Here is an 18,590-nt window from a genome sequence, read left to right as displayed (position 1 = left end):
GAGACGTGGGGAAGGGTTGGACTGGGTTTCTCTAGAGTTAACAAGAGACAGGGAAGGGGGTACAAGGAGTGGGGGATGGGATATATAATATCAGATATAATGATGGGGGATACAGTTGCCAGTGAGGAGGGAGTGTGAGTAGAAAATAAAGGGCAAGAGACAAACACCAGTGACAGGAGAGGTCAGGGGACGCCCCAATGATTCTGCCACTCGGATACATATCACAGTTCCAACAACGCCCAGCAGGGGGCTCACACATTGAAAAAAATCTTCCGGCTCGTGGGCGCTTCTATAACTACTTCAGAGATCTCTATGGTACCGGCATACGCTCCTGCGCTCTCTAGTACGGCGGCTGGACTCTATGGTTGGCTGCGGGTTGTACCATTTCATTGTGCAGAGGGGGGGAACAGTTTGTGGCTGAGGAAGATGGCGCAGGCTTTGTCCGAGGAGGAGTTCCAGCGGATGCAGGTAATGGCAGGCAATTATATGTGTGTTTGTTATAAAGGTCTGGCGGTCTGTGACGTAGCGTGTCATGTGACTGCCAGTGACGCCATGCTGCACACCGTTGTACTTGACGTCATTAGCATCAGAACGATGTGTAATATCTGTGAGCTGATTGTGATCACTTCCGGGTGTCCTGTCAGTAACTCTCCCCCCAGTCAGTGGCTCCTGCGAGGCCTGTTTTGTGGCACAGCTGCTCCTGCCTCATTTAATGGCCGAGCCCTTTGTCTGTGAGTCACTGCATGGGGCTACTGTCCCCTCAGCTTTGCTCCTCCCCTTCAGAGACACTGCATCATCTTCCTCCTCATCTTCCTCGTGTCCATTACTGTGACACCTGTGCGTCATCCCAGACACTTCTGTTATTAAGTCATGGCTGGGCACTTGCTGACGTATCATTGGCAGCTTTTCTGTGTGACACACTGAGGTGCCTGCTCCAATGTACCTGTCTTAGAATTCATCTATTTGTACTTTCTCAACCTCTGCTGCCTTTTATTTCCTATAGGTGCTCAGAGACGCTGGTCTCTACAGGTGCTCACACTTGGTCCATGTTGTGGTCTCTACAGGTGCTCACACTTGGTCCATGTTGTGGTCTCTAGAAGTGCTCACACTCGGTCTGTGTTGTGGTCTCTACAGGTGCTCACACTTTGTCCATGGTGTGGTCTCTACAGGTGCACAGACTTGGTCCATGTAGTGGTCTCTAGAAGTGCTCAGACTCCATGTGGTAGTCTCTACAGGTGCTCACACTTGGTCCGTGTTGTGGTCTCTACAGGTGCTCACACTTGGTCCGTGTTGTGGTCTCTACAGGTGCTCACACTTGGTCCGTGGTGTGGTCTCTACAGGTGCTCACACTTGGCCCATGGTGTGGTCTCTACAGGTGCACAGATGTTGTCCATGTAGTGGTCTCTAGAAGTGCTCAGACTCCATGTTGTAGTCTCTACAGGTGCTCAGACTTGGTCCGTGTTGTGGTCTCTAGAGGTGCTCACACTTGGTCCATGGTGTGGTCTCTACAGGTTCACAGACGTGGTCCATGTTGTTGTTCTCTAGAAGTGCTCAGACTCCATGTTGTAGTCTCTACAGGTGCTCACACTTGGTCCATGGTGTGGTCTCTACAGGTGCTCACACTTGGTCTGTGTTGTGGTCTCTACAGGTGCTTAGACTTGGTCTCTGTTGTGGTCTCTTGAGATTCTCAGCATTGGTCTGTTTTTCTCTAGAGCTCTTCTGCTATGTCATTTGTTGAGTACTTGACTCCACTGGGTCCCCTGCACCAGTCTGTTTTGGAAAATGAGTGGCATAATGAGTGCTGGGGGGCTAGATTGTTTTGGGGCTTTGCTTTCAGGTCCAATTCTGAATTCTTAAACGTATTTCGGTTCCAGGCGCAGCTGTTGGAGCTCAGGACCCAGAACTATCAGCTGTCGGACAGTCTGCGGAAGAACAGCCAAGGTGAGATGTTTAATCCCCAGGTTTGTCTCCCCTTCCCTTTATGTATAAACCATCCATGTCTTCCTCCTCCATAGTCTCCCCAGTGGTAGGTTGTACACACCTACTGAGTCATTTGCTTTTGTATGTATCCTTGCAGAACTCTCGGCACTCCGACAGAAGCATGGATCATTGGAAAAGGAGTTTGGCAAAGCACAGAAGGTAATTACATCTGCCCCAGTGCTCCTAATGGCACCCACCACCCTGCTCCAGCTGCAACTCTTCAGCCCATGCTAACAGCATCTCATTCTCTACTACCCCCCCCCCAAGTGTCCCGCTCCCTGCTGAGTCCTGCCAGCATCAAGCTCCCTGCTAGGTCCTACTGAAACCTTCCCATGGCATCCTGGCATCATGAGATACCCAAATCCACTCTCAGACAATGACTTAGCAACCCCGCTCCCTAACCCAATGTGTTCTTTGTTTCTTTAACCTTTATTCACTCTGGTTCTGTTGCAGGCTCTCATCAAAAGCAAGAAGGCTCAGGTAAGCTAATGATGAATCAATTTCCCAGCAGTATCTTCTGTATTATGGATCCCTGTTCAGGACCGTAACTCCTTGGACAGGGCAGGCATTAATGCTTCCTAAAACAAGAGGCCCAATACACCCAGTATGGATCATTGGGCTGCAGTCATCTTGATTTCACAGAATTTTCCCTCTGTGAACCACAGGCTGTGCTTCACTCCTACAGTTTTTGTATCCCTGTAGCTTGGAATGTTGCACTGATCTTTGTGTAGTAGGTGGAGGCTCAGTTGCTTTATGATTGTGTGTTAGAGTCCCTTGTATTTTGTGGCTTCTCTGTGTAGGAGGTGGAGGCTCTGCTTGGGGAGAATGAGATGCTTCAGGGGAAGTTGCACAGTCAGGAGGAAGATTTCCGGCTACAGAACACTACACTGATGCAGGAGCTCTCCAAGGTAATGGCATCAGGATTCGGGTAATTTACAGGTGGGAATGTCATGTCACGCTGCTCACAGGATTTCTGACTGGTTTGTTGTTCCTTGTGTAGCTTTGCACTCAGATTGAACAGCTAGAGGCTGAAAACACGAGGTTCAAGGCTGGGCAGCCTGCAGTACCAAACAGTTCAGGAGAGGAAGAAGTAATGAGGCTCCAAGCAGAAAACACAGCACTACAGAAGAGAATTACAAGTGTGTGTCACAACTGAGTGTAACCAACCCTCTTTCTAATTGTGTGTATGTCACACTCATGTATCGTGTATGGGGCCCTCTGTCCAACTGTGTCACTCTTTGCAAGCAGCAGTCCTGCCCTGCTTTATGACTGAGATTTGAGTTATCTATATAACTGTTCTCTGCACAGATCCTATCTGATCCCCATTGTAAGCAGCAGTCCTGTCCTGCTTTATGGCAGCTGAGATTCTAGCTATCTGTATAACAGAACATTCTGTCCCAGTGGCTGCACAGATCCTATCTGATCCCCATTGTAAGCAGCAGTCCTGTCCTGCTTTATGGCAGCTGAGATTCTAGCTATCTGTATAACAGAACATTCTGTCCCAGTGGCTGCACAGATCCTATCTGATCCCCATTGTAAGCAGCAGTCCTGTCCTGCTTTATGGCAGCTGAGATTCTAGCTATCAGTATAACAGAACATTCTGTCCCAGTGGCTGCACAGATTATATCTGATCACAATTGTAAGCAGCAGTCCTGTCCTGCTTTATGGCAGCTGAGATTCTAGTTATCTGTATAACAGAGCACCAAAGTAACAGGAGTGAGATGTCTGGTTAGGTTTGGGGTCAAAGAGAGGGTGTGTGTCGATAGGGTTGCTCACGCTATTCTCTTTTCTGGTTCACAGTATCAAGGCCATTATTCCCTGTTAATATTTTTAGCCCTTCAGGAACGCCATGAGAAAGACATTGCCACCCTGAGGTACCCTGAGTCTAACGGGCACAGTGCCACATATGTAGAGGATGGAGCATGTGCATCCAAAACCCTTGTGGAAACGGATGGACAGGCTAATGCCAAGCAGGTGAGATGCCAGCCAATGTCATTGTCACACCTGGGCTTTTTCAGTTTGGCTGCTCCATGCACTCCATCCTGCTCACTCTGCACCATTGTTCTGTGTGCATTTCAGGACAGCTTGATTGCCGGCAGCTGGGAGCCAATCACAGAGGATCTGCAAGGTGAGAGCACCCCATGTCATATTCTAGAGGGCAAATATCAGCTTGCATTTATTTTGCTAAAATGTTTTACTTACCAGGCCATATAAGACTTCTACCTGCCCTTTTCTCTAGTCAGCCCTCCTGTCAGTGCACACCAGTGGGTTATGTTTATGTTCACCTCTGGAGGCAGGACAGAAGATTAGGCTCTTGACCCCTCTTTCCGTATATATCTGCTGGCTCCACCTTTCCTCTCAAGTTATTTTGTCCTGCCTTGGAGGTGAAAGACAGTAATTTTCTCTTCCTTTTTTTTTTAAACTATTTTATTTTTATTTGAATATTTACAGGTTTTTACATAAAAGGAGAGGGACAGGACTCTCTCCCAACGTTTTCATTATACCCTCCTTACTGGCATATTGCAGTAAGTGGGGTAATATTCATACACACTGGTCTCAGACAAGAACTATTCCCTCCTTGCAGCCTTGTTGCAGTAAGTGGAATATAGGGACACATTGACCATTCCCTTCTTGCTGGCATATTGCAGTAAGTGGAATAATCTGGGGTCTTGCTTCCCTGCCGAGCAAGGGACCAGGCGTCCTAGACCACAGTGGCAACAGGCCAATGAACAACAAAGGAAGCCAGTGTCTTCCAAACCAAATTCAGCTTGACAAACTAATAGAGTGCTCAGGAAGGGTAGGGGGTGGCCTTCTCTGATTTCTAAACTACTGGGAAGCCCACCTTACAGATGAGTGGGTCCTGCGCATCATTCGCAACAGATACAAAATCCCCCTTTCCTCACTGCCCCCAAGGAAATTTATTACGTCAATAGTACCACCTGGCAGACAACAAGCCTTTGAGCAAACAGTACAGGCACTGTTGAAGGCAGAAGTCATCATTCCAGTGCCTGATCACCAAAGGTCCAAGGGGTTCTATTCAAATCTCTTCCTTGTGGCAAAAAAAAGAAGGGACCTTCCTATCAGTCCTAAATTGAAAACAAAAACCTTCATTCCCAAACAAAAATTCAAGATGGGGTCAATCCGATCCACTATTGCCTTCATGGAACCCAACCATTTCATGACCTCAATCGATCTCCAGGATGCTTACCTCCATGTACGAATACATCCCAGTTCTCCGTTTTCAATCAAGAACCGTCATTATCCGTTTGTGGCCCTACCCTTCGGCCTATCCACACCTCCGAGAACCTTCACAAAAATCCTGGCACCACTCACAGCCCTCACACAGAACCATGGGGATCCACGTCCTGCCATACCTGGACGATCTCTTTCTAAAGGCTCCAACACAGCCACAAGCATTACAAAGCACAGCTGGATCATAAATCACCACAAAAGTTCTCTGACACCTTCTCAGAAGATAAGGTTCTTAGGGCTACTGATAGATCACAGCGACAGATAGTAGAGCTACGAGAGAACAAGGTTCAGACTCTACTTTCCACTTCACGCAACTTCCTCCCCAAAACTCAAGTGTCGGTGGGAGATTACCTACAACTTCTGGGATACATGGTTGCAGCACTAGAAAGCATATCCTATGTCAGGTTCCATATGAGATCCTTACAAGACGACTTTCTCTGCGGCGGTTGGAACAGAGATCACCGCGATCTACAACAAATAATACCACTGTCAATAAAGTCTCAGGTGGTGGATGAACAGAGCAAATCTGTCTCCTGGCAAAACTTGGACTCAACCAAGCTGGGAGGTAGTAACAACGGACGCAAGCAAGTTCGGATGGGGAGCAGTGTATCGCACTCATACACTACAAGGGCAGTGGACACCGCAGGAATCTCTGCTCCAAATCAATGTTCTGGAGTTTCAAGCCATTGTCCGGGTTCTTCAAGTTTGGTCCAACCTTCTACAATCCTTGCCCATCCGAGTACAGTCAAACAATGCAACGGTGGTGGCATATATACACAAACAAGGAGCAGGGCAGCCAGGAAGGAGGTAGCGGTGATACTATCCTGGGTTGAGTGGACGACCCCCAAGGATATCTGCAGTGTTTATACCAGAAGACAATCCGTATATAAAGCATAAATGTTGTTGCAGGGCACACTGGTAGACTCACGTATTGATCAGATAAAGTAGTAGATAAAAAATGAAAACTTTATTTTATATAGTCAGCTCTCGCCTGACGTGTTTCGTGCCACTGAGACACTTAATTATAGTGAATAAGTGTCCCAGTGACACGAAATGTGTCAGACGAGAGCTGACTATATAAAATAAAGTTGTCATTTTTTATCTACTACTTTATCTGATCAGTATGTGAGTCTACCAGTGTGCCCTGCTTCCATGACTAAGGCCTACTATAAAGTACGGTACACATTTATTAAGTCGTGTTCGCAAAAACAACTACAGTGGGAAACTACCACACCTCAGACTATCACAGACTTTATCTCAGAGGAGTTTCAAAAAGGACTTGCACCCTAAAAACGCAGGTATCAGCCCTATCAGTTCTATCTCACTGTAGGTGGGCAGAAAACCCAGACGTTCGTTGCTTTTTACATGGAATCTTGAAGGCCAGACCTCCCTTCAATGACTCAACACCAACATGGGACCTTATGCTAGTACTCTCGGCTCTACAACGAGCACCCTTTGAACCCACCCATTCTTGTGACCTTAAATGGCTGTCCCTGAAGGTGACCATTCTTATCGGAATTACCTCAGCAAAGAGAGTTTCAGAGATAGCAGCACTTTCATGTAAAAAACCATGGTTGGGTTTCCATCAAGAATAAGGTGGTACTCCGGACAATTCTGGGTTTCTCCCAAAGGTGGTTTCAGGGTTCCACATCAACCAGGAGATTATTCTTTTGCCCTCGACCAGCAAATGACAAAGAGAGGCAGCTACATAAACTGGACGTAGTAAGGGCTATCACAACCTACACCAAGAGCACAGCAGAATTTAGGAAATTGGATTCTCTCTTGGTATCATACTCTCCTAACCATAAAGGCCAGGCAATCTCCAAACGAACAGTTAGTTGACACCATCAGTCAGGCTCATAGGGACATAGGCTCTATCTCCTTTATAACTCCTGCTTTTGTCTCTTGACCTTCTTTCTTTCTGTCATATACTCCACCTGACTGACCTTTACAACAAAACTGGAGAGGAATGGTGGAGCCAGCAGATATATACGGAGGGAGGGGTCAAGAGCCTAATCTTCTGTCCTGTCTCCAGAGGTGAACATAAACATAACCCACTTTCTGCACTAGGGCCTACTAGAAAAGGATTTTCCGGTAAGTATAAAATCCCTTTATCTGTTGTGGTCCTTAGAAATGGCATGACATCCCTTGACTAGCCTGGGATATTTGTTCTAATAGGAACAGAGCAGACAATAAATTATATTCTGTATTCATATAGGACTCAAACTGAAATTAGAGACACATTCTGAAGAAAATCGTCTGCTAAGAGTGCAGATAGAGAGTCTTCAGGTTAGTGGTAACTGTGTTTGTGTAGGTACCGGAGTGGCTGGGCCTGGGAACATCCGTGTGTCGGTACCAAGGTGACTGAGCCTGGGTATATGTGTGTATGTAGGTAATGGAGCAGTTGGGCCTGTGTGTGGGTACTGGAACAGCTGGGCCTGTGTATGTTGGTACTGGAGCAGCTTGGCCTGTGCGTGTGGGTACATGAGCGGCTGTGCCTGGGTATATGTGCGTGTGTAGGTACTGGAGCAGCTGGGCCTGGGTATATGTGTTTGTGTAGGTACTGGAATGGCTGGGCCTTGATGTATGTATGTGTGTAGGTTCTGGAGCGCTGGGCCTGGGTAAATGTGTGTGTGTGTGTGTCTCTTCTGGAGTGACTGGGCTTGGATATATGTGTGTTTGTGGGTACCGCAGTGGCTGGTTCTTGGTATACATGTTTGCAGGTAGCTGGGTATCCAACCCCTCTAACTGAAGCATTGTTTGTGTACCCAGGGGCAGATGGTCAATCTACAGGAGGAACAAAGCAAGGTAAGTGAGTAGTTCTCATACTGTGAGGTGTGGGAAGCTCTTGCACAGGATTTAAGAGACAAGGGCAAGGGAAAATGCTAGGCAATTGTTTCCTTCTCCAAGACATCTCAGTACTAATATATTAGCAAAGTCAGACTTGGGGTCACATTCTCAGCACACTAACCCCCCCGCTCCCCCTTCCCTTTCAGACAGTGGAAAAGCTGAAGAAAAAACATGAGAGGTGAGCTTGCTTGGCACTGTATGTACTGGAGTACCAGGAACCTACTCTTAGTGTGACTTTCACTTTGTCCTGCCAGTCTTCTTAAGGAGCCATTTCTTCCTTTTTTATGCAGCTACCTACAGCTACAGATAGAGAAGGAGGCGCTGTACAATGACAGCAGGTAAGAATCATGCAGGGCCCTTCTCGCTGCCCAATGTGCCAGCATGTGCGTCTCTGTGGGCCACTACCTGCACCTGACAGAGGATGCAGTCTGCTCTTGTGTCTTCTACTCTCATCTCTTCTCATCTGTCTTCTACTCTCATCTCTTCTCATCTGTCTTCTACTCTCATCTCTGCTAATCTGTCTTCTACTCTCATCTCTGCTCATCTGTCTTCTACTCTCATCTCTGCTCTTGTGTCTTTTACTCTCATCTCTGCTCATCTGTCTTCTACTCTCATCTCTGCTCATCTGTCTTCTACTCTCATCTCTGCTCTTGTGTCTAATAAATCTATTTTGCACATTGAAGTAACTATTTCTTGTTGTTTGTTCCCTGTATATCTTTCTGTTTTGTGTTCTAGTGGGAGTTTAACATTAAGTAAATGAGCAGTTGGCCTGTTACTGAACATCCGATTGGCATGGACTAATGACATGTACTAAATGACCCCAAAATTCTTAGTTGTAGAGCATAAGGGGCATAACATGAAATAATTGCTTGTCTTTGCCCAGTTGCTTATGTGAGGGCTCACCCCTGAAGTAGGGTCAGTAGCGTTACTCTGCATGACTCTCTGCACAGCCAGACACCCCCATACACCACTCTCTCAGCCTGCCCAGTGCTCTTTCTTGATATAACCTCATTGAACTTGCCTCCAAAGGACCAAAATTGAGGAGCTTCAACAGAAGAAAGAAGAAGATATGAAATCTCTGACCTTGAGGAACCAGAAATTGCAGCAGGACATGCAGGCAGCACAGCAGGTAAGTGGGAATGAGGCATGCATGTTGACATGCAGTTCTCAGTACCTGGGACTCCTGTACTTTCAGGCCTTCGTACAAACACCTCAGTACCTGGAACCCAGAGATATCCAGGCCACAATAAGTGGAACCAAGAGCAAATCTGTATGCAGTTTGCCCTAAAGCCTGGCTTTAGGGCAAACTGCATACAGGTTTGCTCATTGATTTCTGCTGAAGCTAGCATACAGTATTGACTGGGGGTGCTTGTATTACTGAACTGGGTCTATACATGTGTTTGGTTTGTTCTGCAGAGCTGCATGGAGCTGAGAGAGCAATTGCAGAGCCTGAAGCAGGAGCACGAGAGAGCCCTCCATGGTGTACAAGAGCAGGTAGGTACTCATTCCTGCCCTTGTGCTCCTTATTTTTGTTGCCTTGTATCCTTTCCAACGTTGCTTAACTCTCTCTTCTCCTTCTCTGGCTTCTCCCTGTCCCGCCTGTGCCCCCCCCTGGCCTGTGTTCTGCTGGTGCAGGTGGCATGGCAGAGTGCAGAGAGCCAGGAGCAGGTGGACAACATTCTGTCTGAGAACGATGCCTTACGCACCAATCTAGCTGCATTAGAACAGGTACTGCTGCTCTCCTATTAAACTCTAACCAGTTGCACAAGGCCCACCTATTCTCTAGCTGAAATGTATCCTTATATTGAGATGCAGGTAAGGTAGGGGGTAGATATTGACATGAGAAATGTGTTCAGTAGTACAGAGGTAGGTTATACAGCACAGATTGCACAGAGCAGCCCATTCAAGGCTGTGCCAAATGCTTCGCATAAGACAGAAATGTATGGTCAAGTCTTTTTCCTCTGGCTCAAAGCTCTCAGCCTGTTTTGGAGCCTTTCTCAAGGGACTAGCCACAGATCTAACACTCAGCTTGACCTGCAGATTCAGAGTTCCAGGACCCAAGAGCTGACTCTTCTACAGGAGCAGAATGCAGCTCTCTCACTTGAACTGCAGCAGCAACATCATGAAATGGAAGCAACTCTGGCTCAGAAAGAGGACCTAAAGACTCAGCTGCAGGTATGGAGGGCACCACCCAGTGGAAATGTCTTGATTCTTCACCCTGGACTGGCTTGCCCAAATATCTGTTGTGTTGCACACGTGTGCCACTATATACACAAACACACAGTTTATGTTACACTTGGATGTGTCCCAGTGTGTGTGATATAGACCTCTTGTGTCTGACAGGCTAATCATAGCCAACACCAGGCCCCACCACTGGAACCATCACTGAAAAAAATCCCAGTTAACAACATTAATGATCAGCCCATTTGTGCTGTCTGAAAGCCACATTGTTGTATATGAGAAACAGAACATACATGATGCCATGCAATTTTTGTATCAGGAGTCTCTCCATGCCAACCGCCGTCTGCTGGAGCAGCTTCAGGAGAAGGAGCAGGAGAGAGGGCATCTTCAGCAGGACCTGGATGAAGCACGCAAGGTGAGTCTGTCAAAACCATATTTATTACTCCCAGGTAATGCCCAGGAGGTACATAATTGTGTGCCATCACCCCATAGATAGCTGATAAGCGGAAAGCTATGTTGGATGAAATGGCCATTGAGATGTTGCAGGAAAAAAGTCGCCACAAAGATGAGGTGGGAAATATCAAGCTCCAGCATGAGAAGGAGGTGCTCAGTATACGAGCCAAATATGAAAAGGAGCTCCGAGAACTTCATGAAGAGAAGAACAGAGGGGAAGAGGATCTGCGGGGGCAGCTAAGGGATGAGAAGGTAACAGGAGATGAGAATGGAGAGAAGGAAGAATGTATATAAGCAGTTGTCATGTGGCTATAATTTCTACAGCTTTGTGATTAGCAGAGCTAGGTGCAGATACACAGCATATTACTAACAGAAAACTACTTGTGCTCTGCAGGCTCGGAGCAGGGAGTTGGAAGGGCTTCAGCAAAAGTCAGAGGAACTGCTCCTACAGATTCAGTCACTAGAGGGAACCAAAGGATGGTTTGAGCGGAGGCTGAAGGAGGCAGAAGTAAGTGGTGAGATGGGTTTGAGCCAATGTGGAGCTGTGGTAAGGGGTGATATTGGCACAAGGCATGGCATCACATTTAGTTATAATCACTACATACTGTACATGATCTGGGTTTGGGAATGTAGAATGGCTGCTGGACCCTGTCAATGTACTGACCTACCCAGTAGTCCCTTGTCCCAAGGGGTGTGATCCTATCAGGGAGTGATCCTATGAGTGAGAGGCATATGGGTACACTGGGTGCTCACTGCCTGCAAGCTTGTGGCTTATTCTTACTGACTAGGGTGCTCGCATATCAAGCACACTGAATGGAGACTGAATCTTTTTACAGCAGTGCTGTGCAACACCACTGTGGGACTGTGGTTTGAAGTTGATGACAGGAAGGTTGAGCATTCCATGTCATATTAGGCACATGGGCATTGTATGTTATGAGCTATAATTATTCTGCAGGAAAATATGGAGAAGGATCAGATGCAGCACCAAGAAGATTTAGCCAAGATGAAGAGCGAGCATTCAGCAAACTTAAAGGTACACAAAGGGCACACTAAAGGGGTAACATCCGCAATATCGGGGAGTTTTGCTGGGCAGATAAAGCTCATTGTATGGAAATGTAAGGCAGTGGGATCAATGACTTGTCATTGTGTTACTACTTGCTCTTAGCTTAAAGACCAAGAGGTGGGAGCCATCACCCAGAAGCTGGAGGAAAGTGCAAAAGAGAAAGTGGATCTTCAGGAGACTATTAACCAGCTGAGGCAGGTGAGAACCCCCTGGACCCTCCAGGTATCTCCCCCTGATCTTACAGGAACTGGATGATACACCCCCATACCTGATCCATACACTAAAATTTTATATCCCTGCTCCCCAATAAACTGATCTAATGAGGGTTACAAATGAAATATATGTACTTACTGGCCTATTTCAATGCAGTTGGTCTCTTGCCATTTCCATTAAGTTCCTGTGCAAAGAGTATAGCACTACTGTGCCAACACTGAAGTTCTTCTATGGGGGCTCTTTAGAGGTTTGCAAAATAAGGTACCAAAATCATTTTGGATTGAATTAATAGTGGTGAGGGGATATGTTGGAGTTCCAGCTCCCCAAAACATCATGCAGCGGGCAATATCATTTGCTGGCCCAGGGGTGCTCATCAACTGTTAGATGATACCAATTGTGCCCCAAACACATATATTTGATTTCTAACCCCACTTCTATGGGGCATAGACTGTGTTGTGAGTGTGCGAGTGCCCCCACAGGTCACATTGTACAAGTTTTCTATTTCTAGGAGCTGAAAGACACAGCCGACGGGCAGCGAATACTAGAGAAAAAGGGCAGCTTGGCAGTAAGTACCCCACTTTCCCCCCAAGATTCCATCCAAGAGATTCACTGCGTAGCCTTCCACTGTACAACTCCCTGCTGTCTCTTTTGATAGAGCAACACTCAGTGCTAACTTTCACATTTTATAGAGCAAACACTCTGTGCTAACTGTCTCTCTCCTAGTAGCTCATTGCTCACTGCTTGTCTCTCTGGCAGCTGAAAGACCTGAAAAGGCAGTTACACCTGGAAAGGAAGAGAGCAGAGAAACTACAGGAGCGATTACAGGAGATTCTCACAAACAGCAAGACCCGAACAGGTACGAAAAATCTTCCTGGCCACTCACATGTATAACCCATGTATATAAGACAAATATTAACATCAGCTTATGTCCAGCAATCCCTTTACTCCCACACGTCCGGCAGCCATGATTCACTCCCCAGTGTCTGCCAATCATATCCAGCAGAGTCTGGCCACATGTTCTTTCCTAACAATCGTGTTGCTCCTAGGAACCGGAGTTATTATTTTGGTGTATGTGAGTGTAAGGCTGAGAGGTGGGGTTATACTGGGGGTGTATGTGAGTGTAAGGCTGGGGGGGGGTTGGGTTACTGGGGAGGGGTTTATACACAAATATAAGACAACTGTGTTATGATATTTTCCCTCCATCCACCATCCCATTATTGCACAGGAGGATCAGATTGTTCCTCTTAAGCTTCTTCTCTTCAATTACACAGACAGGCGCTCACAGTCCTACATTTCTTTCCAACACCCACTCCCTCCTTTTGCTCCCACTGGAGGCATTAAGACCATCCATTTTAAGCAGGGCATTAATATTTGATGAGTGAGATGAGTCAGGAGGCGGGAGGCAGCAGCAGGCAAACCCACCCTTGCAAGGCCAGAGAAGAAAATGCTGAGCTGCAATAAAATCCCCTCCAACATATGTCAGCCCTCCCTTCTGCCCCTGCTAGATCCCAGTGAGACTCTTAGCCAGCACTGATAGATCATAGTGAGACTCTTAGCCAGTACTGGTAGATCCCAGTGAGATTCTTAGCCAGCACTGATAGATCATAGTGAGACTCTTAGCCAGTACTGCTAGATCATAGTGAGATTCTTAGCCAGCACTGATAGATCATAGTGAGACTCTTAGCCAGTACTGCTAGATCATAGTGAGATTCTTAGCCAGCACTGATAGATCATAGTGAGGCTCTTAGCCAGCACTGATAGATCATAGTGAGATTCTTAGCCAGCACTGGTAGATCCCAGTGAGATTCTTAGCCAGCACTGATAGATCATAGTGAGACTCTTAGCCAGTACTGCTAGATCATAGTGAGACTCTTAGCCAGCACTGATAGATCCCAGTGAGACTCTTAGCCAGCACTGGTAGATCATAGTGAGACTCTTAGCCAGCACTGATAGATCATAGTGAGACTCTTAGCCAGTACTGCTAGATCATAGTGAGACTCTTAGCCAGCACTGATAGATCCCAGTGAGACTCTTAGCCAGCACTGGTAGATCATAGTGAGACTCTTAGCCAGCACTGCTAGGTTCTAAATGAGACTCTCAGGCCACTCTGCCAGAGCCCAATGATTTGGGTGGCTAAGGCTCTCATACTCTTTGTGGTGCAGGATTGGAGGAATTGGTGTTGGCAGAGTTAAGTTCCCCAAGTCGGGCACAGACTGGCGACAGCAGCAGCATCTCGTCCTTCAGTTACAGGGAGATCATGAAGGAGAATGCAACCCCCAGTGGCAATAAGGTAAGGAGATTGGGTATGTAACTGGCATGAACTTACATAACAGTAGAACCTACACGAATAAAAAGGGTAAAAGGCCTTGCAACATATAAATGGGTATGTCCATATACGAGGGGCAGCTTCAGCAGATCAGGACTGTCCCAGTGCCCAGATACACACAATATGCTTGTCACACAGGCAGTACCCAGTCTGTATTGGACCTGTGCCCTTAAACATCACTTTTGCACCCCTAGAACCTACTGTAGTCCTGGAAAGGTCTCACATCTGTGCTACCTACTTTCTTCTAATGGTACCTCCCACTTCCCAGTACTAATACCCCACACCATGTGTATGTGGCACTAGTGGTTTCCCCAACTATATATTCTATATTTCCATTGGCCAATCTCTGTATGTTGTGTTATTAAATGGTTATAGGGGGTATAGGATGTCAGGGTGCTTTCTGTCACTTGTATTGCCTTGTGTATGGTAGTGATTATAAATAAAGGCCTTTCTGTTCCAGTCCAATACGGGGAGTCCACAGTCCCAGACACACAGGCCGGCTGAGCTGTCGGATGAAGAGGTTTCAGATCTATTCCAGAGACTGGCAGAGATTCAGCAGGAGAAGTGGCTGTTGGAAGAAAAGGTACAACACAGGCTCATTAGATTTAAGGCCTGGGTACAGTTATGGGCTTTATGTTTCAGCACATGAGCTTGGGCAGGAGGACCACAAGGCTGACACTCCAAGTCTCTAGTTCAGTTCACTTGCTCAGTGTTGAAGAATGAGTATAGTAAGAATGTATATATAGGCTCGGGGTGCAGGAATGAGTATAGTAAGAATGTATATAGAGACTGGGGGTGCAGGAATGAGTATAGTAAGAATGTATATAGAGACTGGGGGTGCAGGAATGAGTATAGTAAGAATGTATATATAGGCTCGGGGTGCAGGAATGAGTATAGTAAGAATGTATATAGAGACTGGGGGTGCAGGAATGAGTATAGTAAGAATGTATATAGAGACTGGGGGTGCAGGAATGAGTATAGTAAGAATATATATAGAGACTGGGGGTGCAGGAATGAGTATAGTAAGAATGTATATAGAGACTGGGGGTACAGGAATGAGTATAGTAAGCCCTGACTGCCTGTTATTGTCTCCTGCAGGTGAAGCATCTGGAGGTGAGTAGCGCCTCAATGGCAGAAGATCTGTGCAGAAAGAGCTCCATCATTGAGGCCTACGTAATGGACAGCAGGATCGGTCAGTACCACTGGACTTGCTGTGTGTTGCTACACGTCTCTCCTATGCTACTCGGCTGCATTTACATGCCTTCACGTGTGTACTGGTGTGTTGTCATTCAGGCTGTGCCCTCCACTAACTGCCATATCAGTTGCTAGAGATGGAGGAGGAGATGTGTGCCCTTGGGCTGATCCAATTGATTCCGTTATTTTCTGCCCGACAGTCAGTATGTCTCCTCCTTGGCTTGACCTGAACACAGAGTTCTTTGTGGCAGAGAGAAGATTGCTTGGGTGCATGTCTGTCACTCATTAAGTGGAGGGCCCTGGGGCCACAGAGGGGTATGCCAAGTGTATGTTGTGTCGCCATTGCTGGGCTTCTTTGCACCTTTCCAGTCCATTAGTCCAGTTGCTTTACAGCACCCCCTCCCCCCATACATACAGTATATCATTGAGAAATGCTTTATGATGTGGCACAAACAGAGTTAAAGGAACAGTATTTGGAAAATACCGACATTTCACTGGTAAGGCTTTGGGGGGGGGTTAGGGTTATCTAAGACTCCAATGAGCACAATAGACAGGGCAGGTAACAGAGAAAAGACAGCCCAACAACAGAACTCCAGGCTGCTCCCTAATAATACTGTAGCAACTCCAATCAATATTGCTTGTTTTTTGGTTTGCTGCTCCTTTACTGGATGATGATGATGATGATGTACAATGGGTTGATACGTTCAGGGGCACAGCAAGTCAGCTGGGCATCACTTTGGTCCACTGTGCAGGAAAGTGTATTAGTTGGTCTGGTAAAGTCTGGGTACCCCCCTATGGTTAGTGTATCTGTACTAAAGTCTGGGTACCCCCCCCCCCTATAATTAGTGTATCTGTACTAAAGTCTGGGTATCCCCCTATGGTTAGTGTATCTGTACTAAAGTCTGGGTACCCCCCCTATAATTAGTGTATCTGTACTAAAGTCTGGGTACCCCCCTATGGTTAGTGTATCTGTACTAAAGTCTGGGTACCCCCCTATGGTTAGTGTATCTGTACTAAAGTCTGGGTACCCCCCCTATAATTAGTGTATCTGTACTAAAGTCTAGGTACCCCCTATGGGTTAGTGTATCTGTACTAAAGTCTGGGGTACCCCCTATGGTTAGTGTATCTGTACTAAAGTCTGGGTACCCCCCTATAATTAGTGTATCTGTACTAAAGTCTAGGTACCCCCCTATGGTTAGTGTATCTGTACTAAAGTCTGGGTACCCCCCTATGGTTAGTGTATCTGTACTAAAGTCTAGGTACACCCCTATGGTTAGTGTATCTGTACTAAAGTCTGGGTACCCCCCTATGGTTAGTGTATCTGTACTAAAGTCTGGGTACCCCCCTATGGTTAGTTTATCTGTACTAAAGTCTAGGTACACCCCTATGGTTAGTGTATCTGTACTAAAGTCTGGGTACCCCCCTATGGTTAGTGTATCTGTACTAAAGTCTGGGTACCCCCCTATGGTTAGTTTATCTGTACTAAAGTCTAGGTACACCCCTATGGTTATTGTATCTGTACTAAAGTCTGGGTACCCCTATGGTTAATGTATCTGTGCTAAAGTCTGGGTACCCCCCTATGGTTAGTGTATCTGTACTAAAGTCTGGGTACCCCTATGGTTAATGTATCTGTGCTAAAGTCTGGGTACCCCCCTATGGTTAGTGTATCTGTACTAAAGTCTGGGTACCCCCCTATGGTTAATGTATCTGTACTAAAGTCTGGGTACCCCTATGGTTAATGTATCTGTACTAAAGTCTAGGTACACCCCTATGGTTAGTGTATCTGTACTAAAGTCTAGGTACACCCCTATGGTTAGTGTATCTGTACTAAAGTCTAGGTACACCCCTATGGTTAGTGTATCTGTACTAAAGTCTGGGTACCCCCCTATGGTTAGTGTATCTGTACTAAAGTCTAGGTACACCCCTATGGTTAGTGTATCTGTACTAAAGTCTAGGTACACCCCTATGGTTAGTGTATCTGTACTAAAGTCTGGGTACCCCCCTATGGTTAGTGTATCTGTACTAAAGTCTGGGTACCCCCCTATGGTTAGTGTATCTGTACTAAAGTCTGGGTACCCCCCTATGGTTATTGTATCTGTACTAAAGTCTGGGTACCCCCCTATGGTTAGTGTATCTGTACTAAAGTCTGGGTACCCCCCTATGGTTAGTGTATCTGTACTAAAGTCTGGGTACCCCAGTGGATGCTGGGTGCTAGAGCAAGTCCCATTGAGCTGATGCCATGCGCCAACATTCAGTGCGGCCCTTTCCTATTAGGGTGCAGGGGCTCCCCCTCGGACTCTTGGCCGGTGCCACACACTTGAGTGTAACAGGAGCTGACATGTTTGCTGTATTTCTGAGGCCGTCAGCATGCTGGGGGGGGTGCAGGGTGTAAATAATTCAGGTGCAGGAAGATTTCTGATGATTTATTTACCAGGGCAGAAAAGGGAGAAGTGAGGGGTGAGAGGAAAAAGAGAATAATATGGGGGAGCTGAGTTCAGCAAGAATCTCCTTCTAGTAATGATTCCATGGCTTTGGGCCCAGCGTCAGCTGCCAGAACCCATTATTTCTATAGAAATCTGATTCTCTCTTCACTGCTCAGCCCAGCACCCCATGGGTTAAAGGGGAAGTCCTCTGAAATCAGGAGCCCCTGTAAGGTCCCCAGAATGATCCCCCATTCTCTCATTGTAATCAGCACTGTACCCAGAATCCCTCATTGTAATCAGTACTGTACCCAGAATGATCCCCCGTTCTCTCATTGTAATCAGCACTGTACCCTGAATCCCTCATTTTAATCAGCACTGTACCCAGAATCCCTCATTGTAATCAGTACTGTACCCAGAATCCCTCATTGTAATCAGTACTGTACCCAGAATGATCCCCCGTTCCCTCATTGTAATCAGCACTGTACCCAGAATCCCTCATTGTAATCAGCACTGTACCCAGAATCCCTCATTGTAATCAGTACTGTACCCAGAATCCCTCATTGTAATCAGTACTGTACCCAGAATGATCCCCCGTTCCCTCATTGTAATCAGCACTGTACCCAGAATGATCCCCCGTTCCCTCATTGTAATCAGC

The 18,590-nt window shown here is 46.6% G+C and overlaps 1 protein-coding gene across 2 annotated transcripts in view; it reads left to right on the top strand.

Moving 5' to 3' along the window:
• The first annotated feature begins 301 nt into the window (after window positions 1–301).
• Window positions 302–18,590, top strand: part of gripap1.S (GRIP1 associated protein 1 S homeolog) — a 26,648-nt gene continuing 8,359 nt past the window's right edge. The window contains exons 1-26 of one of the 2 annotated variants that reach the window (XM_041575125.1): window positions 303–468; window positions 1,875–1,941; window positions 2,078–2,139; window positions 2,434–2,460; window positions 2,781–2,888; window positions 2,981–3,119; window positions 3,815–3,954; window positions 4,060–4,108; window positions 7,451–7,521; window positions 8,005–8,040; window positions 8,229–8,260; window positions 8,373–8,420; window positions 9,112–9,211; window positions 9,499–9,576; window positions 9,718–9,810; window positions 10,123–10,257; window positions 10,583–10,678; window positions 10,756–10,968; window positions 11,111–11,224; window positions 11,672–11,749; window positions 11,882–11,977; window positions 12,501–12,557; window positions 12,749–12,848; window positions 14,155–14,282; window positions 14,779–14,901; window positions 15,417–15,510. In XM_041575125.1, the coding sequence (XP_041431059.1) occupies window positions 313–468; window positions 1,875–1,941; window positions 2,078–2,139; window positions 2,434–2,460; window positions 2,781–2,888; window positions 2,981–3,119; window positions 3,815–3,954; window positions 4,060–4,108; window positions 7,451–7,521; window positions 8,005–8,040; window positions 8,229–8,260; window positions 8,373–8,420; window positions 9,112–9,211; window positions 9,499–9,576; window positions 9,718–9,810; window positions 10,123–10,257; window positions 10,583–10,678; window positions 10,756–10,968; window positions 11,111–11,224; window positions 11,672–11,749; window positions 11,882–11,977; window positions 12,501–12,557; window positions 12,749–12,848; window positions 14,155–14,282; window positions 14,779–14,901; window positions 15,417–15,510 (2,440 nt within the window). In that variant the 5' untranslated portion in view covers window positions 303–312. Of the gene's footprint in view, window positions 469–1,874; window positions 1,942–2,077; window positions 2,140–2,433; window positions 2,461–2,780; window positions 2,889–2,980; window positions 3,120–3,814; window positions 3,955–4,059; window positions 4,109–7,450; window positions 7,522–8,004; window positions 8,041–8,228; window positions 8,261–8,372; window positions 8,421–9,111; window positions 9,212–9,498; window positions 9,577–9,717; window positions 9,811–10,122; window positions 10,258–10,582; window positions 10,679–10,755; window positions 10,969–11,110; window positions 11,225–11,671; window positions 11,750–11,881; window positions 11,978–12,500; window positions 12,558–12,748; window positions 12,849–14,154; window positions 14,283–14,778; window positions 14,902–15,416; window positions 15,511–18,590 lie in introns of both variants that reach the window. The other variant, XM_041575126.1, reaches the window with a different exon arrangement.

The sequence above is a fragment of the Xenopus laevis genome, chromosome 8S (assembly GCF_017654675.1).
Source record: "Xenopus laevis strain J_2021 chromosome 8S, Xenopus_laevis_v10.1, whole genome shotgun sequence".
Classification (NCBI taxonomy): Eukaryota; Metazoa; Chordata; class Amphibia; order Anura; family Pipidae; genus Xenopus; species Xenopus laevis.
Note: the sequence above shows the minus strand (reverse complement) of the source record. Positions and strands in the feature narration are given on the sequence as shown.